Source organism: Manis javanica, chromosome 11, assembly GCF_040802235.1.
Source record: "Manis javanica isolate MJ-LG chromosome 11, MJ_LKY, whole genome shotgun sequence".
Lineage (NCBI taxonomy): Eukaryota > Metazoa > Chordata > Mammalia > Pholidota > Manidae > Manis > Manis javanica.
In genome coordinates, this window is record NC_133166.1 from 38,615,524 (window position 1) to 38,638,620 (window position 23,097).

At 33.6% G+C, this 23,097-nt stretch overlaps 1 protein-coding gene across 1 annotated transcript in view; it reads left to right on the forward strand.

Moving 5' to 3' along the window:
• The window catches only part of LOC108405097 (L-lactate dehydrogenase C chain), a 32,158-nt gene that overhangs the window by 3,892 nt on the left and 5,169 nt on the right, over window positions 1-23,097 (forward strand). Inside the window, exons 3-6 of the mRNA XM_017673070.3 lie at window positions 1,211-1,328; window positions 5,666-5,839; window positions 10,966-11,139; window positions 15,966-16,083. Coding sequence (XP_017528559.1) covers window positions 1,211-1,328; window positions 5,666-5,839; window positions 10,966-11,139; window positions 15,966-16,083 — 584 coding nt within the window. The remainder of the gene's footprint in view (window positions 1-1,210; window positions 1,329-5,665; window positions 5,840-10,965; window positions 11,140-15,965; window positions 16,084-23,097) is intronic.

Sequence of the window (23,097 nt, forward strand, 5' to 3'; positions counted from 1 at the left end):
CCTACCTTAAATGTGCTCAGAACACTTATGTTAGCTTACACTTGGCTAACAAAATCAACAAAGCCTGTTTGATAATAAAGTGTTGACTACCTCATGTAATTTAGCGAATACTGTACTTAAAGGGAAAAACAGAATGGTTTTAAGTGCTTTGCTTACCCTCATAATCCCACGGCTGATTGGGAGCTGTGGCTCACTACCACTGCCCAGCATCACAAGAGCATATTGTACCACATGTTGCTAGCTTGGGAAAAGATAAAACTTCAAAATTGAATCTACAGTTTCTACTGAGTGCATATCATTTTTGCACCATTGCAAAGTTGAAAAATCATAAGTTGAACCATTGTAAGTTGGGAACTGCTTGTATATTGTTCATGTAACCAGAAAATCTAAGAGTAGACCTACTACTAGATTCTGGAATTCAGCTGTATCAAGACACAGTCTTTGCATATCTTGGTTTACATTTCCTCTATTGGCTTAAACCTCAGGCACAGTCTTTCTATATGTTGGTAAAGATGGCTATACAGTTTGTTCTTAGAGTCTTGCATTCAGAGCTTATGATTCTGAAGAAAAATGAAGCTTAATTTCCCATCCTCCATTTTCAAACCTCATAGACATTATGCTCATTTGTTATGCCTGGGACGTATGCTCACTTGTGAACTAATTCCTGTGGCCAGAAGGAAAGATGGAACAATTGATTGTGTCTGGTTATAGCCCATCTACCCCTAGGTTGGAGGACTGATTTTAATTGTACTGTTCCAAACCACATGGACTGGGTTCCCACAGGTAGCTACCTTTCTGTTTTGGCTGTAATGATGCATACTAAAAACACTTAGCCAATTCAGAAATTAGGTATAAGGGCTAAATGTAACAAAATCCTTTGAAAGAATTTCATAACTTTTCACTGGTTTTAAACTCTTATCTGACCTGGAGAAAACCTAATTCTAAAATATTTAACAATTATATGAAGGCAAAGTGATTAATAACTTTTGCTACCTTCTATTGTTTACCTTGCCTTCTGGTCATTCTAGACACCTTCAAAACTAATCATTTTTTACATAATTTTTCTATTAAAAATATAACTCTCCTTTGATTATAAACAGACAAAACTTTTCGGTGTGTTTTATTTTATAAATACATTTTTCTCATTCTCCTAAAACTGAAATAGAAACATTTTTCAGAACATTTTATTTAGAACTTTCATGTTTTTTAGGATTTGGCTGATGAGCTCGCCCTTGTTGATGTAGCAGCAGACAAACTGAAGGGAGAAATGATGGATCTTCAGCATGGCAGTCTTTTCTTTAATACCCCAAAGATTACCTCTGGAAAAGGTTAACTTTAGTTTTATAGAATTAATTTCAGAGCTTTAAATACAGAAATGAATTTTACAAAACTGATGTCTGCAAACATAAAATTTTAAATATAGCACCACTGTCATTAGTACATATAGTTTAAAATGTTAATTTCTTAAAAAAAACATTTCATTCTAATCGGAGAAAATTTGGAAAATACAGAAAAATATGGAGAAAAGTTTAAATCTCTTCTGTTCATGGTTTTGTGTATTTTTTTTCATTTTCTATTCATTTGTTTTTATAAAACTCACATGATAAAAAGGCCTTTCAAATTTGTCATTTGATCTTATATGTTTTCCTAAGGACATTTCTTAAATGGTTTTTGTAATATTAATGATATATTTATCTGTACTATTTAATCTGGTTTTCTTTTTGTGTTTATAGAAATCAGGTGTTAAGGTATAGAACAGGAAATAGCTTGGCCCCATTAGTATTGGCATCGTTTGTTGACCAACTAACCAAGCCTCATAGAATGAGGAAAAATTTATCTTACACCGAAGTAGTGCACTTTTTGGTAGTGATTCAACAAATGTACTTTCGACAGTAAGTCCTCTTAGCTAACATGACTTAAACCAAAAATGTCTGTTAGAGTCATCATAAACATTTTATACTGACGTCAAACATGTAAATGTACTTAAAAGTTCATTTGCTAATTTTCTGATTGTAGGGCAAGGCATTTGAGTATGGCTCATCTGATTGGAGTTTTACAGTATCTTTTTGAAGCACACCAATAGATATTTCAATTTCATTAAAGTACTACAGTTAAAGATAAAGCCATCTAATCATAAAACTCCACTAAATTATTTATGGATTTCCTTCATTTTTATCTCTTACACCTACAAGGATAATTTTATGCCTTTCCAAGGCATTTACCTTAATTTTCATAGAAAGTTATTTTAAAAAAATAATTATGAAATGCTTGACATATAAAAAGAGTTTAAATATGACAGACATCAATGTATTCAACACCCAGCAAAAGAAATAAAACATTACTAATTTAGTTGTTATGTTCTGTATATCACACCATTTCATGCCTCAATCCTGAATATAGTGTTTATGTTTACCCTTACAGGTATTTCTTTCACACTCATGTTAGTGATTTATATCACATTATGTAATTGATATAACTGGCATAAATATGCGGGAACTAATGAGCAGAAGTACACAAACAGAAGTCTGTTAGTTGAGAATGTTCAGTGTACCTTGGTTTTCAATATGTTTTACATCAGTTAATCTACTGAATCAGTTAAGTGGAGTCCAGTTAAAAGAGCTACTACTGTATTAAAATACTTACAAAATCATTAGTTGTCAATTTCTAGTAATATGGCAGGATAAATACTTGGATCAGTCCTTTTGCTGTAAATGACAAAACTCCTAAGTAAAATATGAAAGAAAAAAGATCAATCCTTAAAGAATTAATATACTCTTAACAAAGTAAGTCATTTTCAGAATAGGCACTGAGTGAAGGCAGGTTACTAGAACATTATAGCTAGTTTTCACTAGCTAGCTAGTAATAGCCAAACCTAGTGAACTTGAATTTTGGTTTTCACTGCCTCACAGGACTCAGGAGGCTGGAGACAGCACCCAATTTGGGGAGTGGCCTAGGAAAAAACCCATAAAGCTGGGGCCCCAGTGTATTATACCAGGATTCAGCAAACTTTTTCTGTAAGGGTCAGATAGTAAATATTTTAGGCTTTATGGGCTATACAGTCTCTGTCAAAACTATTCAACTCTGCTGTTGTACAAAAGCAGCCATAAACAGTATGTAAGTGAGTGGCTGTGATATGTTCTAGTGAGACTATTTGCTAAAACATATAGTGGACAAGATCGGGCCTGCTGGCTTTCATTTGCCAGTTCCTAAACGTAAAGATAACCTAGAAATAATTCCCTTCTCCCTGCCTTTGGGGACTGCAAGCAAAATCGAGTGTCTCAGAATGCTTTAGTAATTGAGGGAATTTCCTATTAAGGATTTGGAGCCACAAGCTGGCCTTAGTTGAATTCCAAAATATCTCAAGCAATCTTAACACTTAAGATAGTCTCTGTAGGAAACCCATTTTATTTCAGGAATCAAAAAACTTCCACAAATAATATTCCAAGGAAAATGAACATCTCACAATAGGAATAATTAAATCTACAAGAAAATTCATGAGCAAGAACCAGCAGAAGTAACAGAGAAGGCCACTGTTGATTTCAGATATTGAAATTATCAAACAGAAAGTATAAATTATGATCATTTAAAGAAATGACGGACAGACTTGAAACTACAAGTATGAGATAGGAAACTAAAAAAAATTTTTTGAAATAGAATGAAATAACAACTCAATGGATTTAATAATAGAGTGGACACATATGAAGAGAGAAGTGGTGAGACTAAGGAATTTTACCCAGAAGACAGCAAGAAGTGGGAAATATGGCATGTTAAGGATCATGGAGGATAGAGTGATAAAGTGTAATGTACATCTAATTAGAAAAGTGAGTGGGACAGAGGAAATATTTGAAGAGATGATGTTGAGCATTTTTGAGAACTGATGAAAAACATCAACCCACAGATTCAAGTCAAATAATCTCAAGAAGGGTGAATACAAAATCCCTACCTGGACACATTCTTATGAAATTAGAGAATACTAAAGACAAAGAGATGGAAAAATTGTCAGAAGACAGATTACTTACAGAAAAGGGAAAGAGTGATAGACTGACTTATCAATAGTAGCAGAATAGAAACCAGAATACAATCGAGTAGTATCTTCAATGTGCTTACAGGAGTAAATGTCAGTCTAGAATTTCTACCCAGCAAAAACGTTTTTCAAGAATAGTTGAAAGGTGGCAAACTGGCCACCTTGAAAAGCTGCTGCCTCTGCTTGGTCAGCTTTTCTTTGATCAGCTTCAACATGGTGATGGCCTGGGCTGTGTAGTCAATCAACAAGACACTCTTGAAAGAGAACAAGATGATGAGAACTTGCTGTACCAGATATCAAGACATATTATAAAGCTATACTTAGGTGCAGAGACTTGAGATTGTTATATAACACCAATCATATTGTAGATCAGTGGGAAATTTATGCACTTATAAAAATGTTTTTGTTATAGCAATGGTTATTTTTATGGAAAGAAAGAAAATTGAACCCTCATCTGATAACAAAATTAATTCCAGACTGGTTAAGGGCCAAAATTTGAAAGGCAAAACTTTAAAGTTTCTATTTAGAAGATAATATAGAATACCTTTATGATCTCATTGGTAGGGAAGAATTTCTTAAATACAAAGACACTGAAAGTACAAACAGTAAAAGAAAATACAAAATTTACAGTCTGTGTTCATAAAAAGACACTGTAAATGAGTGAAGAGACAAGCCATAGAATCAAGATACTTACAATACAAACTGACAAAGTCTTAGTGTTCATAATAAACATACTGGTATAATAAATAATTATATGTATCCAAATAGAAAAATGGGAAAAGACTTGAATATTTCACAAAAGAAACTCAAATGGCCTATAAGAAAAGACAATCTCATTAGTAACAGGAAAGTAAAAAGCATATCAGTATACCATTGCACACCCATTAAATTGGCAAAGTGTAATAATATTAGGTGTTTGACAGGATGTAGAATGGTTAAGTGCTCTCATGCATGACATATGGAAGTGTATTATAGAAAAAAACACTTTAAAAAAGTTTGTCATTAGTTGGTGAGGTTCAACATAAACATACTCCACAAACCATAATTGTACTTCAAGTTCAGTATGGAATTGTATGAGCATTGTGTGGTATTGTCATTGGAATTAATAGGTGAGACAGTTTTACAACTGGTCATCAGATTTAAAAGGTAGTTTGTTTTCTTGTGTAAATTAAGCACTTATTTGTGATTTTCTTGTGTAAATTAAGCATTTATTTGTGATCTCAAATCCAGTCCCTTATAATAATTAGAAGTAAATGCATTCTCATTTAAAATCCTGAAACATACACATACATTCTGAGCTTTAAGCTATTGATTCTTATGGTGTTCCGAAGAAGCCAGAGAGCTGGCTTGCATTGCCTTGGGCCTTAATAACACATGAAAATATGACCTAAAAGGGATGGTAGGTTTTGTTGTTATTTGAAAAATAGACACGAAAATTGGTAAGTCATAGTAACAAAGCTTCCTTCACATTACACAAGATAACAGTACCACCTGGAAAGTCTGTTGCTCTGCAAACACCAGACATGCAGGTGGATGAGTACCTTAATACCAAGGTATTATTTACTACAATAGACTTGAAGAATTAAGGCACAGTGATTATGACATTTTTGATCCACATATTGTCCTATGTTTCTTTTTTAGATTATGCTATATCTGCAAACTCCAAGCTAGTTATTGTCACAGCCGGTGCACGGCAGCAGGAGGGAGAAACTCGGCTTGACTTGGTCCAACGTAATGTGAATATTATGAAATCAATCATTCCTACCATAGTCCATCACAGTCCTAACTGTAAGATACTCATTGTTTCAAATCCAGGTGAGTCTTTTCTCCTCTCTTTAACTGAGTAAGGATGATCTTTCCATGCTGTTGCTTTTTTTAAAAAGAAAACTTCATCAAGGTTATATTTATGTAAATAAACTGCACCTGCTTAAAGTACAAAATAATAATGAAGTATTTTCCCCAGGTTTACTGATATAATTGACACAGTATAAATTTAAGGTGTACAAAGAGATGATGTGATACACTTGCATATTGTGAAGTAGTTACCACAGTAGAATTAACACCTACATCACCTCACATAAATGGTAATATTTATTTTTTTCTGGTGAAAACATTTAAGGTTTACTCTCAGCAACTTTATATAATACAGCATTGTTAACTACAGTCACCATGCTATACATCAGGTCTTCAGAACTCACTCATGTCATAACTGGAAGTGTGTATCCTTTGACTGACATCTCCCTATTTCCCCTAGCCCCTGACTATCACCATTCTACTCTCTGTTTCTATGAATTTGGCTTTTTTAGATTCCACATATAAGTGATATCATACAGTATTTGTTTTTCTCTGTCAGCCTTAGTTCACATAGCATAATGCCCTCAAGGTCATTCATATTGTTACAAATGGCAAGATTCCCTTCTTTCTCATAGCTGAATATTCCATTGTATATGTATATGTATATGTATATGTATATGTATATGTATATGTATATGTATATGTATATGTATATGTATATGAATGTACCACATCATCCATTCATCCATAGATGGACAGTTAGGATTTTTTCCGCATCTTGGCTATTGTGAATAAGGCTGCAGTGAACTTGGGAGTGTAGATATCTCTTTGAGATCCTGATTTCATTTCCTTTGGATATATGCCCAGAAGTGAGATTGCTGGATCATATGGTAGTTTTATTATTATTTTTATTGAAGTATCATTGATACACGACCTTATATTGGTTTCAAGTACACAACACAGTTACCCATATTATTAAATCTTCACCCCCACTAGTGCAGTTACTATCTGTCAACATTGGAAGATGTTACAGAAACATTGACTATATTCTCCATGCTGTGGCCAGTTTATATCATGAGATATAATTTTTTGTGCCTCTTTATCCCCCACTCATTCACACCAACCCCTCCCCTATGGTAACTACCAGTTACTTCTCAGTGTGTATGAGTCTTCCGCTATTTTGTTCATTTTGTATTTGTCTTTCTGTGCCAGGCTTATTTCACTGAGCATAATACCCTCTAGATCCATCCATGTTGTTGTAAATGGCAGGATTTCTTTTCTTTTCTTTTTACTCTCTTGATAATGTACTTTGATGCATTAAACGTTTTCACCTTAATTTACTTCTCCTTTTTGTGTTCCACCTAAGAAATCATTGTCAAATACAAGGTCATGAAGATCTACTCCTATGTTTCTATCTCTTGTTTTAGGTCTTTGAGCCATTTTGAATTAACTTTGTACGTGATGTGAGATAAGGGTCAAACCTCATTCTTTGGCATGTAGCTAATTAGTTGTCCCAACAACTTTTGTTGATGATATTATTCTTTCCCCATTGAATGGTCTTAGCACCCTTGTGTAAAGTTAATTGACCATAGATGAGAGAGTTTATTTCTGGACCCTCAGTTCTGTTCCATTGACTGATTTATTTTTCCTTACGCCAGTATCATATTATTTTGATTACTGTAGCTCTGTAGTAGGTTTTGGAATTAGGAAGCATGATTCCTTCAACTTGGTTCTTCTTTTTCAAGAATGTTTTTACTGTTTGGTCCCTTGTATTTCACATGCATTTTAGGATTTTTTTTTCCATTTCTGCACAAAAGGGCATCTGAATTTTGATAGGGACTAAATTGAATGTGTAAATTACTTTGGGGAGTGCTACCATCTTAACAATAGTAATTTTTACAATCCAGAAAACTGGGTATATATTTTAATTTATTTATGTCTTTAAGTTTTTTCAGCAATGTTTTATAGTTTTCCAGTGTATGAATCTTGGATTTCTTCAGATAATTATACCTAAGTATTTTTATTTTTTATTTATTTATTTTTTGAGCTTTATGAATTTATTGGAAAAAAATAATTTAAAGAAAAGCAAAAGTACAAGCTTGAGAGTTGAGCAGAGCATAGCAGAGGAGGTCTCATTGAGAATGCGTAAGGAGCATTTTTATGTAAAGGAAGACGACTATTTACTATGTGGGAATAGGTTTCAAAGGGAACTGGCAGAGTCTTCTCAGAATTTAGGCTTACTCCACCTTCAGGCTGGGTGAGCGAGTTTTTGACTACATTTGGTTCTCATTGGGACTGTCATTGTGCTGGGAGGTATGATCTTTACAATGGTAATGAGTGTATATGTATTTTGAGGTAAAGTTTGGGGCAACTTCTTCTCCATATTGGAACCAGCCAGCTTTGGCTGGTCCGTCATCTACAGTGTCACTCCACACTTCCCTTGAAGACAGTTTACACGAAGTGTGTAGAATGTAAGTAAACAGTGCACTGAAGTCCATTCCCATCCACTGCCCCCTACCCACCCTCCCTCTGCCCGCACACCCCTGCCTGCTCCGCTCACATCTGGCTGTCTACCTTCTCTGAATATTGGATTGGAGATTTGCCAGTGAAAAACTTGGGCTTTAAAGTTAGGGAGACCTGGGTGCCAGTCCTCACAGAGTTAGCTGTATCCTAATGCAAATTGCCAATTTATGTAAGTTAGAAATAATGACTACCTAATGGTTACTTTAAGGGGTGGATAGATTATCACACAAGTAAGCACCAGGAGGGCAAAGATTTTGTCACTGCAGACACATAGTCTTTTTAGTGCTTGATATGTAATAGGCATTCAGTAAACATTTGTTGAATAAATGAGGACTTAATAAATACTAGTCTTAATAGTCTGTTTCAGCAATTTTTTTTTTATTCCTAGTAGTTTTGTTAGTTTTGTTAGAAGGATTTATATTTTTCCTAACTCCAACTAGTAAGAAGTTATTTAAATAACTGAACAGTTATGTTCAGTTATTTAAATATAAATCCAAAAAGGAGTCTTGAGGAACTAGATAGTTTTTTTTTTTGAGAGGGCATCTCTCATATTTATTGATCAAATGGTTAACAACAATAAAATTCTGTATAGGGGACTCAATGCACAATCACTAATCAACCCCAAGCCTAATTCTCAACAGTCTCCAATCTTCTGAAGCATAACGAACAAGTTCTTACATGGTGAACAAGTTCTTACATAGTGAATAAGTTCTTACATGGTAAACAGTGCAAGGGCAGTCATATCACAGAAACTTTCGGTTTTGATACCTAAGTATTTTATTATTTTTAATTCTATTGTAAACTGAATTGTTTTCTAATTTTCCTTTTTGGATTATTCATTGCTAGTGTATGGAAATACAGCTGATTTTTGAGTGTTGATCATATATCCTGCAACTTCACTGAATTCATTTATTAGTTCTAATAGTTTTTTTGCGTGTATTTCTGTGGATTCTTTAGGATTTTCTATATATAAGATCATTTCATCTGCCAATAGAGATAGTCTTACTTCTTCCTTTCCAATTTGGATGCCTTTTTTTTTTTTTTTTGCTAATTGCAAGTAGCTCACTTTAGATCTAAAGACACTAAGAAGTTGAAAGTAAAAGGATAGAAAAAGATATTTCATACAAACAGGAACCAAAAGAGAGCTGGAATGAGTATACTGATACCAGAGAATTTAGACTTTAACACACACAAAAAAATTGTTCCTAGAGACACAGAATGTTATATAATGATAAAGGGTTAATGGATGCAAAACAAACATTCAACAAAATTCAACACTAAATCATGATTTAAAAAAGAATCTCTCAGTAAACTATGAATAGAAGGAAATTTCTTTAACCTGATAAAAGATATTCATGAAAAACCTATAGGTAGCATCATTCTCAAGGTGAAAGACTGAAAGGTTTCCCCTCCAAGATGAGGAAGCATACAAGGGTGCTTGCTTTCAGCACTTCTATTCAACATTGTGCTGAAAGTTCTAGTCAGAGTGAATGAACAAAGATTTACCAGACAAATACTTTAAATGAACTATTTAAAATATGTTTAAAGAGCTAAAGCAAACCATGTCTAAAGACCTAAAGGAAACAAGAGACTGATGTCTCACCAGATAATGAATATTAGTAAATAGAAATCATAAAAAAGAACTAAGTAAATTCCAAAGTTGAAAAGTTAACTATAATGGAAATTCACTAGAGGGAGGGGCTCAACAGCAGATTAAGAAGGCTGAAGAAAGAATCAGGGGGACTTGAACATAGGGCTGGTTGTTCAATGTCTGGTCTTTCTCAGGGACAGTTTGTATTAATTGGCTTTTTTTCTTTGTATAGTCCAGAATTCCTTGTTTCTTTTCATGCTTCATAACTTTTTGTTGAAAATTGGATATTTAAAAAGTTATATAAAACTCTGGATCAAATTCTCCTAAAGGTTTGTTTTGTTGGTGCTTGTTGTAGCTGTTTTTCCTTTTATGACCCTTATTAACTAATTCTCTAAAATCTGTATTCTTTGTTGTGCATGGCTACAAAAGTCTTTTTTTTCCATTTGTTTAATGGTCAGCTAATGATTGGACAGAACTTTCTTTAAATGCCTGGAGCTAAAAATATCTTCCATTCTTCGCTGGAGGTCTCTGTGTGCATGGTGCGGCATGCCTTCAACACTCAACCAGGCAGTTTACAAGTATGCCTTAGCTTTAACTACCTGCTTGCACGGAGCCTTAAACTCAGGCAGAGCTAATGTTTAGGACTGTCTCTGAGTGTGTATCACCTGCATACAGGGTTGGGCATGCATGTGACCTTACTCTAGGTAGGAGATGCTAATAACTTAGATGTGGCTGTGGTGATGCAGAGGAGAAATCTAGGCAATCTTAAGGATGTAGAATTAACTGACTGATTATTGAATATACAGATAGGTACATACATTATTTCAAAAGAAGATTTTTTGTCTTAAAATTCTGGTAGTGAATAATTTAACCTTTTTAAAACCTATGTGAAACATTATCCTTATTTCCTTGTTGATTTGCTCTCCTTTGATTTCTGTAATGAATCTGTATTTTGATTCTAAGACTATATTCAGACAAACAAATTATGAAGGAAGTTACTATGAATCTTCTAATAAGAAGTTGTTCTTCCTAGTGGATATTTTGACATACGTGGTCTGGAAGCTAAGTGGTTTACCTGAAACTCGTGTAATTGGAAGTGGTTGTAATTTAGACTCTGCCCGTTTCCGTTACCTAATTGGAGAGAAGTTGGGTGTCCATCCCACAAGCTGCCACGGTTGGATTATTGGAGAACATGGTGATTCTAGTGGTAAGTATAAACCTACTTTGTCATTATGTAATCATACTTCTTATTTCAAATAATGCTTATTTTTTTTAAAAGTCTATTCTTTTCTGATATTAATATAGCTGCATAATTTTCATTTTATTCTTAGTTCCCTAGTGCATCTTTCTTTTTCCTCCTTACTTCCAGTATTTTGCATTGTCAATTTAGCTACATTTCATAAAATAGTGTATAGAGCATATAACTGCTCTAAAAGTAAGTAGGTGTTTTCCTTTTCTGGAACTCTTTCATTAATTTTTTTACAGCACTGTGAAGATGTAATTCACATACCAGAAAATTCACCCATGTAAATGTATGATTCACTGGTTTTTAGTATATTCACAGAATTGTGCAACCATTGCACCATCTAATCATAGAATATTTTGATCACCCTGAAAAGAAACTCCATACCAGAGCTCATGCTTACTCCAGCCCCAGGCAACCAACCACGAATCTTCTTTCTGACTCTATAGATTTGTTTATTCCAGACTTTTCATAGAAATAAAATTACATAATACGTGATTCAAACTCTTCCATACCAGCCTTTCTCTTCTCTAAACTTAAACATTTAGTCTCGGCTTCAGAATTAGAACTTGATATTTCTTACAATGTTCTGAAATTGTGCCATATGTGTAAATCTTCTTTCCATAATGACAATAAACCCATTGAGAATATGAACCATTTGTTCATTCATTCAGTCATTCATTTGTGTATTCAAAACATATAATGAGCCCATCTACTTTCTTTGTACTTCAAGGGTCAATAAATACTTTTCATTTGGTATGAACAAATACTTCTTTCATCAGTGCATTAAATTGATCCTGTTGGCTTGTGTTATTACCTTAACTCAGCTCTCCCTCCTGAAAGTCATTTACAATTATTTTTCCAGATGTCTTAATTTCTCAATTTAATATTCCATAATTTTATTATCTACTTATTTATGTTTCACCTTTTATTTATATTTTGAGCATTTTTAAAAATTGAAATATAGTTGCTATACAATATGTATTGGTTTCAGGCATACATAGTGATTCAGCAATTATATATATTACTAAGTGCTCACCTTAATAAGTGTAGTTGCCATCTGTCAACATATAAAGACATTACAATATTAACTATATTTACTGTACACTGTACTTTCATCCCTGTGACTAATTTATTTTATAATTGGCTATTTGTACCTCTTTATCCCCTTCACCTATTTCACCCAACCTCCTACTCCATTCTCCTATGTGAACCACCTTTCTGTTCTCTGTGTTTGAGTCTATTTCTGTTCTGTTTTTTAGATTTCATATGTAAGTGAAATTACATGGTGTTTATCTTTGTCCTACTTAATGCCCTCTAGGTCTATCCATGTTGTTGCAAATGTTAAGATTTCATTCTTTTTTGTGGCTGAGTATATTCCACTGTACAAATGTTACCATATCTTCCTTATCCATTTATATCTCAGTAGACAAGATATGCTTCCATATCTTGGCTATTGTAAATAATGCTACAGTAATCATAAGAGTTTAATGTAAGACATAAATATATATATATTTTCTACTTAATTATTGTTCACATAAATTCTCAGAAGTAGAATTACTATTGTGGTATTTCTATTTTTAGTTTTTGAGAAACCACCATACTGCTTTTCATAGTGGCTGCAACAATTTACATTCCCCCCAACAGTGTACAAGGGTTCCCTTTTCTCCAAATCCTTACCAACACTTCTTATTTCTTGTCTTGTTGATATTAGACTGGTGTGAGGTGATATTTCATTGTTGTTTCAATTTGCATTGCCCTGATGATTAGTTATGTTGAGCATCTTTTCATGTGTCTGTTTGCTATCTGTATGACTTTGGAAAATGTCTATTCAGGTGCTCTGCCTAGTTTTTAATCAGATTATTTGTTTGTTTGTCTTTTGGTGTTTGGTTTGAGTTGTATGAGTTTTTTATTTATTTTGGATATTAGCCCCTTATTGGATATATCGTTTGCAAATATCTTCTCCCATTCAGTATACTGCCATTTCATTTTGTTGATGATTTCCTTTGCTGTGTAGAAGATTTTTGGTTTTAAAATTTAAAATTTATTTATTTATTTATTTATTTATTTATTTATTTATTTATTTATCCTTTTGTTTCCCTTGCCTGAGGAAACATATCCAGAAAAAAATTACTAATGCTGATGATCAAGAGTTTACTGCCTATATTTTTCTTCAAGGAGTTTTATGGTTTCAGGTCTTATATTTAGGTCTTCAACCTGTTTGAGTTTGTTTCTGTATATGCTATAAACAGTGATATAGTTTCATTCTTTTGCATGTAGCTTTTTCTCCATACCATTTATTGAAGAGACTCTTCTCCTCATTGAGTATGGTAATCTCTTTTGTCATATATTAATTGACCATATAAACATGGGTTTATTTCTTGGCTCTCTATTCTGTTCCACTGATCTGTGTGTCAGTTTTTGTGCCAATATTCTCCTGTTTTGATTGCTGTAACTTTGTGGTATAGTTTGAAATCAGGGAATGTGACAACTCTGGCTTTACTCTTCTTTCTCAAGATTGCTTTGGCTACTGGGGTCTTTTGTGGTTCCGTACAAATTTTAGCATTATTTTCTCTAGTTCTATGAAAAATAGTTTTGGTATTTTGATAAGGGTTACATTCAATCTGTAAGTTACTTTGGGTAGTATGTCTATTTTAATATTAATTCTTCTTAACCATAGCATGGAATATCTCTCCATTTATTTGTGTAATCTTTAATTTCTTTCACCAATGTCATATAATTTTCTAAGTAGAGGTCTTTTACCTCTTTAGTTAGATTTATTCCCAGGTATTATATTTTATTTTTTGATGCTGCAATTGTAAATGGTATTGTTTTCTTAATTTCCCCTTCTGTTAGTTCATTATTTGTATATAGAAACACAAATAAAATAATGTTTTCTGTATACTGACTTTATATCCTATAACTTTACTGAATTCATTTATCCTAATAATTTTTTGGTGGAATCTTTAGGGATTTTTATAGAGAGTATCATGTCATTGGTAGTGGTAGTTTTACTTCTTCCTTACCAATTTGGGTGCCTCTTCTTTTTCTTGGCTGATTGCTATGGCTAGGATTTCCAGTGCTATGTTGAATAAAAATGGTGAGAGTGGTCCTCCTTGTCTTGTTCCTGATCTTAGAGGAAGAGCTTTCAATTTTTCACTATTGAGTATGATGTTAGCTGTGGGTTTGTTGTATATGGTCTTTATTTTGTTGAGATATGTTCCCTCTATACCCATTTTGTTCAGAGTTTTTATGATAGATGGATGTTTAATTTTGTCAAGTGCTTTTTCAGCATCTATTTAGGTAATCATATGGATTTTATCCTTTTTGTTAATGTAGTGATTGATTTGTGGATATTGAACTATCCTTGCATTCCTGGAATAAATTCCACTTGTTCATGATGAATGAACCTTTTAATATATTTATGAATTTGGTTTGCTAATATTTTCTGGAGGATTTTTACATCTGTGTTCATTAGGAATATTGGTCTGTAAGTTTCTTTTTTTGTAGTATCTGTCTGATTTTGGTATCAGAGTGATGCTGGCCTTGTAGAATTAAGTCAGAAGATTTCCTTCTTTTTAAGTTTTTGGAATAATTTGAGAAGGATAGATATAACTCTTCTTTAAAATGTTGGTAGAATTCTCCTGTGAAGCCATCAGGTCCTGGATTTTGTTTGTCGGAAGTTTTTAAAATTCTGATTCAATTTCATTACTAGTAATTGGTCTGTTCAGATTTTCTATTTCTTCCTGATTCAGTCTTGGAAGATTACATGTTTCTAGGAATTTATTCATTTCCTCTAGGTTATCCAATTTGTTGGCATATAATTTTTCATAGTCATTATTTTATTTTTTTAAAAAACAATATGTTCTGATTAGTATCAACTTGAATATGTTTAGTATTCTATTTAGCAAGATTTTCCTTTCTTTTCTCTTCCTCTGCTTCCTTTTCAATCAACTAAACTCTAATTTCATCCACTACTTTTGATTATACTCTCACTTCGTAAGTAGTTACCTATAAATTTTTAATGCTTGCCCTAAAAATAATTAGGGTTTTTATTCTTCTTTGAAACATAATAAAGACTTCAGAATGTTTTATATTTGATCATCCTCTTTCTGTCATATACATAATTATTGACTACATTTTAGGTTTCACCTTGTATTTATATCCCCCAAACTAGATATAATTGAGTAGTTAATACTTGTCTTGATTTACATACATTTTTTTCCCAATTTTATTGCTTATATTTATTTCCTGCATAAATCCTTCCCATTGATTCAGTTATTTCTTCCTGCAGTATATACATTGTTTATGTGATGGTGTTTTAGTTTCACTCATTCTTGAATGACAGTTTAAGTGGTTATGAGATTCTAGATTGATAGTATTCCCCCTCAGCTCTTTGTTATTGTTGAGAAGCATGGCATTAATTTGTTGCTCTTTTCCCTCTAGTTGCTTATGATATTTTATCTTTTCTTATCATTCATTTTCTTTTTGGAATTTAGATTTGTATCTTGCTTTAAAATATGTACCATACCACAAAATTATGAATAAATTTTACTACATAATTTGCTAACACTGTATAATTTTATTTTTTACATTTCTCTTTTTTGTCCATTGAAACTTATTTTTGATAACACTTTATACTTTTATTTTTTACATTTTTTTTGTCCATTTGAAACTTATTTTTCTATGTGCTTCAGTAACTTACTTTATTTAAAAATAGAAATCACTGAACTCAAGCAATTGATATAGTTCTGGGAAGAAGAGTTAATCCTGAAATTTATTTCTTTTAGTGGCTTTATGGAGTGGGGTGAATATTGCTGGTGTTGCTCTGAAGACTCTAGACCATAAATTTGGAACTGATTCAGACAAGGATCAGTGGAAAAATATCCATAAACAAGTTATTCAAAGGTAACAGTACTCAATTTTTAATGTCTTAATAATCAGCCTTAAGAACAACTTTCACAGACAAAAAGTATAACATTGATACTTGTTTTTTTTGTGAGATAAATAACTCTAACCTTCTGAAAAATCCCCAAATTGGACATACTGCGTATCACTCTCCAAACTATGTGAAGGTGGTTGCAAGACCATTTGATATGAATGATGCTGCTGTACATTCTGTGTTTCCTGTCTTGAATCCTTTCCTGAAAACTAAATAAACTCATTGCTAAGTTCAAACATCATTGTCTTTTGAGTTTTACTGTCAGTCAAAGCCAGAGACCACTGTTGGTAGCAATGAAAAAGTATAATACATATTTATTGTAGAAAATGAGAAAACTCAGAAAAGCATAAAGAAGAAAATATCACCTGTAAGTCTGTGAATAAAAAATATATTTTTTTTATTAGTACCTATAGATTGTTTGAAATAGAGTAATAACTAACAGAACTAAGGAGGGAAAAAGATTGCAACACACTCATTTTAGGAGACTTTAACACACCACTCACATCAATAGATTAACTATACAGAAAATAAATAAGTAAACAGAGGCACTGAACAATACATGAGATCAAATGGATTTGACAGATATCTACAGAACAAATCACGATTTATAACTTGGTGGATTAATGCAGTTCTAAAGTTCCTATAAAAATGTATTGCTTTACTATTTACAATAGCCAAGATATGGAAGCAATCTAAGTGTCCATCAGTAAATGAATGGATAAAGAAGATGTGGTACATATACACAATGGAATGTTATTCAGCCATAAGAAGAAAACAAATCCTACCATTTGCAAGAGCATGGATGGAGCGAGTGGGTATTATGCTCAGTGAAATAAGCCAGGCAGAGAAAAACAAGTACCAAATGATTTCCCTCATTTGTGGAATGTAGCAACAAAACTGATAAAACAAAACAGCAGCAGACTCACAGACTCCAAGAAGGGTCTAGTGGTTACCAAAGGGAAGGGGTTGGAGAGAGTGGATGGAGAGGGAGAGAGAAGGGGATTAAGGGGCATTATGATCAGCACACATAATGTAGGGGTGGCCCTGGGAAGGCATTATAGCACAGAGAAAACAAGTGGTGACTCTATAGCATCTTACTATGCTGATGGACAGTGACTGCAATGGGGTGTGAGGGGGACTTGATAATATGGGTGAATGTAGTAACCACAATGTTGCTCATGTGAAACCTTCATAAGATTGTATATCAATGATACCTTAATAAAAATATGCATTGCTTTATCAGCAGACTTCTAAACAGAAACTTTACAGACCAGAAGGGAGTAGCATGGTATATTTAATGTACTGAAACAGAAGGACCTCCAACCAAGAATCCTCTGCCTGGCAAGATTATCATTTAAATTTGAAGAAGGTATTAAAAAATTTTGAGATAAACAAAAGTCGAAGGAATTCCCTACCACTAAGCCAGCCTTACAGGATATGTTAAAGGGACTTCTGTAGATGGAAATGTCCCTAAGGCCAAAAAGCATTCACCAGTGAAAGTAAACCCACAGTGAAGGCAGTAAACCAACTAATTACCAAGCAATTATGAAGTTAAAACAAAAGAAGCAAAATCAGCTATATACAAAGTAAGTTGAGGGATACACAAAAAATTAAGATTATGACATCTACCATGAACAATGTGGAGAAGGAAGAAGAGAAAAAGTACCTATAGATTGTTTGAAATAGAGTAATAAGCAATTTATGATAGACTACCATATAGTAAAGAAGTACCTTTAACCTTTGGTAACCAATAACTAAAGCCTACAATAAATACATACAGACACAAATAAATAAATTAAAAAAGAGAAGTCCAATTACAACACCGAAGAAAACCATCAAGTGGTGAGGAAGCAAGAAACAGAGGAGCTATTAAAAAACAGCCAGAAAACAATAAATAAAATGGCAGTAAGTACATATCTGTCAGAAATCACCTTAAATGTAAATGAACTGAAGGCACCAATCAAAAGACATAGAGTGGCAGATTGGATAAAGAGACAAGACCCATCTATATATTGCCTACAAGAGACTCATTTCAGCCTCAAAGACATACATAGACTAAAAGTGAAGGGATGGAAAAAGATATTCCATGCATATAATAGGAAGAAAAAAGCAGGAGTAACAGTACTTAAACAAAATTGATTTCAAAATAAAGAAAGTAACAAGAGACAAAGGACATTATATAAAGAGAGATCAGTCCAACAAGAGGATATAGCCATTATAAATACCTATGCACCCAACATAGGAGCACCTAAATATATAAAACAAATACTAACAGAACTAAGGAGGGAAAAAGATTGCAACACACTCATTTTAGGAGACTTTAACACACCACTCACATCAATAGATTAACTATACAGAAAATAAATAAGTAAACAGAGGCACTGAACAATACATGAGATCAAATGGATTTGACAGATATCTACAGAACACTTCACCCAAAAGCAGCAGAATACACATTTTTCTCAAGTGTATGTGGAATGTTCTCCAGAATAGATCACATACGAGGCTACAAGAAAAGCTTCAATAAATTCAAACAGAAATTGTATCAAGCATCTTTTCAGACTATAATAGTATGAATCTGTAAATTACACAAAGAAACCAAAAAAGCCTACAAATACACAGAGGCTAAATAACATGCTTCTAAGTAATGGATCAATGAACAAATTAAAACAGAAATCAAGCAATACATGGTGACTAATGAAAACGAAAACACAATGGCCCAAAATCTGTGGGAGGCAGCAAAGGCAGTTCTAAGAGGAAAGAAAATAGCAACACAGGCTTACCTCAAGAAACAAGAACAAACCCAAATAAACTCACAAACTAGGAAAAGAAGAATAAAGCCCAAAGTTAGTAGAAGGAGGGACATAATAAAGATAAGAGCAGAAATAAAATAGAGAAAAATAAAATAGAAAAAAATAAATGTAATCAGGAGCTGGTTCTTTGAGAAAATAAACAAAATAGATAAACCCCATTCAGACTTAACAAGACAAAAAGAGAATGTACACACATAAACAGAATCAGAAACAAGGAATAATCACAATGAACATCATAGAAATACAAAGAATTACTAGAGAATACTATGAAAATTATATTTTTCTATTTAATTATATAAAAATATATCATTATAATGTCCAATAAATTGGACAATCTAGAAGAAATGGACAACTTTCTAGAAAAACATAACCTTCCAAGACTGACCCAGGAAGAAACAGAAAATCTGAACAGACCAATTACCAGTAATGAAATAGAATTGGTAGTCAAAAAACTCCCAAATTCTATCAAACATTTAAAGTAGAGCTAATAACCATCCTTCCTAAAGATTTCCAAAAAGAAGAGGAGAGGGAAGAATTAATATAATCAAAATGGCCATCCTGCTCAAAACAATATACAGATTTGATGCAATCCCTATCAAATTACCAATAATATTCTTCAACAAACTGGAACAAATAGTTCAAAAATTCATATGGAAACACCAAAGACCACGAATAGCCAAAGCAATCCTGAGAAAGAAGAATAAAGTAGGAGGGATCTCACTCCCCAACTTCAAGCTCTACTACAAAGCCACAGTAGTCAAGACAATTTGGTACTGGCACAAGAACAGAGCCACAGACCAGTGGAACAGATTAGAGGCTCCAGACATTAACCCAAACATATATGGTCAATTAATATTCGATAAAGGAGCCATGGACATCCAATGGGGAAATGACAGTCTCTTCAACAGATGGTGCTGGCAAAACTGGACAGCTACATGTAAGAGAATGAAACTGGATCACTGTCTAACCCCATACACTGAAGTAAACTCAAAATGGATCAAAAACCTGAATGTAAGTCATGAAACCATAAAACTCTTAGAAAAAAACATAGGCAAAAATCTCTTTGGCATAAACATTAGCGACTTCTTCATGAACATATCTCCGAGCAAGGAAAACAAAAGCAAAAATGAACAAGTGGGACTATATCAAACTGAAAAGCTTCTGTACAGCAAAGGACACCATCAATAGAACAAAAAGGTACCCTACAGTATGGGAGAATATATTCATAAATGACAGATCCAATAAAGGGTTGACATCCAAAATACATAAAGAGCTCACACACCTCAACAAACAAAAAAAGCAAATAATCCAATTAAAAAATGGGCAGAGGAGCTGAACAGACACTTCTCCAAAGAAGAAATTCAGATGGCCAACAGACACATGAAAAGATGCTCCACATCGCTAGTTATCAGAGAAATGCAAATTAAAACTACAATGAGATATCACCTCACACCAGTAAGGATGGCTACCATCCAAAAGACAAACAACACATGTTGGTGAGGTTGTGGAGAAAGGGGAACCCTCCTACACTGCTGGTGGGAATGTAAGTTAGTTCAACCATTGTGGAAAGCAATATGGAGGTTCTTCAAAATGCTCAAAATAGACTTACCATTTGACCCAGGAATTCCACTTCTAAGAATTTACCCTAAGAATGCAGCAGCCCAGTTTGAAAAAGACAGATGCACCCCTAGGTTTATCGCAGCACTATTTACAATAGCCAAGAAATGGAAGCAACCTAAGTGTCCATCAGTAGATGAATGGATAAAGAAGATGTGGTACATATACACAATGGAATATTATTCAGCCGTAAGAAGAAAACAAATCCTACCATTTGCAGCAACATGAATGGAGCTAGAGGGTATTATGCTCAGTGAAATAAGCCAGGCAGAGAAAGACAAGAATCAAATGATTTCACTCATCTGTGGAATATAAGAATGAAAAAAAACTGAAGGAACAAAACAGCAGCAGAATCACAGAACCCAAGAATGACTAACAGTTACCAAAGGGAAAGAGATTGGGGAGAATGGGAGGGAATGGAGGGATAAGGGCGGGGAAGAAGAAAGGGGGTATTATGATTAGCATGTATAATGTGGGGGGTGGGGAAAGGGGAGGGCTGTGCAACACAGAGAAGACAAGTAGTGATTCTACAACATCTTACTATGCTGATGGACAGTGACTGTAATGGGGTTTTTGTGGGGGGGACTTGGAGTAGGGGAGAGCCTAGTAAACATAATGTTCTTCATGTAATTGTAGATTAATGATAAAAAAATTAAAAAAAACATTACATTTAAAAAAAAAAGAAGAGTTGGGAATACTTTGAAACTCATTCTATGAGGCCAGGGTCATTCTAATACCAAAACCAGACAAAGACACCACAAAAAAAGAGAATTACAGACCAATATCCATGATGAACAGAGAGACAAAAATCCTCAACAAAATATTAGCAAAGTGAATTCCAGAAAACATCAAAAAGATCATCCATAATGACCAAGTGGGATTTATTCCAGGGATGCAAGGATGGTACAATGTTTGTACATCAATCAATATCATACACCACCTTAACAAAAAGAAGGATAAAAACCACATGATCACCTCAATAGATGCTGAAAAATCATTTGACAAAATTCAACATCCATTCATGATAAAAACTCTCAACAAAATGGGTATAGAGGGTAAGTACCTCAACATAATAAAGGCCATATACGACATACCTGTAGCCAACATCACACTTAATAGCGAAAAGCTGAAGGTTTTTCCTCTAAGACTGGAAACAAAACCATGATGCCCACTCTCACCAGTTTTATTCAACATAGTTCTGGAGGTCCTAGCCATGGCAATCAGACAACATAAAGAGATTAAAGGTATCCAAATTGGTAAGGAAGAAGTCAAACTGTCACTATTTGCAGATGACATGATATTGTACATAAAAACCCTAAAGAATCCACTCCAAAACTACTAGATCTAATATCTGAATTCAGCAAAGTTGCAGGATACAAAATTAATACACAGAAATCTGTTGCATTCCTATGTACTAACAATGAACTAGCAGAGAAATCAGGAAAAAACTCCATTTACAATTGCATCAAAAAGAATAAAATACCTAGGAATAAACCTAACTAAGGAGGTAAAAGGCCTATACTCTGAAAACTACAAGACACTCATGAGAGAAATTAAAGAAGACACCAAAAAATGGAACTCTATCACTTGCTCATGGATAGGAAGAACTAATATTGTCATAATGGCCATCCTTCCCAAAGCAACTTACAGATTCAATGCAATCCCTATCAAAATACCAATAGCATTCTTCAATGAACTAGAACAAACAGTTCTAAAATTCATATGGAACCACAAAAGACCCCAAATAGCCAAAGCAATCCTGAGAAAGAAGTACGAAAGTGGGGGGATTACACTCCCTAACTTAAAGATCTACTACAAAGTCACAGTAATAAAAAAAAAAGGGCCTGGCACAAGAATAGACCCACAAAATCAATGGAACAGTATAGAGAGCCCAGATATAAATCCACACATATATGGCCAATTAATATATGATAAAGGAGCCATGGATATACAATGGGGAAAAGACAGCTTCTTCTACAGCTGGTTTTGGGAAAACTGGACAGCTACCTGTAAGAATGAAAGTAGATTATTGTCTAACTCCATATACAAAAGTAAACTCAAAATGGATCAAAGGCCTGAATGTAAGTCATGAAACCATAACTTTTAAAAGAAAACATAGGGAAAAATCACTTGAATATAAACATGAGCAATTTTTTCCTGGACACATCTCCTCAAGCAAGGGAAACAAAATTAAAAATGAACAAGATGGACTATATGAAACAAAAAACCTTCTGCACAGCAAAGCACACCATCAGCAGAACAAAAAGGCATCATACAGTATGGGATACTGTATCGGTAAATGACTCATTTGATAAGGGGTTAACATCCAAAATATATAAAGAACTCACATGCCTCAACACACAAAAAAACAAATAATCCAATTAAAAAATGGGTGAAGGACCTGAACAGACCCTTTTCTAATGGAGAAATTCAGATGGCCAACAGACACATGAAGAGATGCTCCACATCGCTTATCATCAGGGAACTGAAAATCAAAACTGCAAGAGATATCAACTCACACCAGTTAGAATAGCTACTATCCAAAAGACA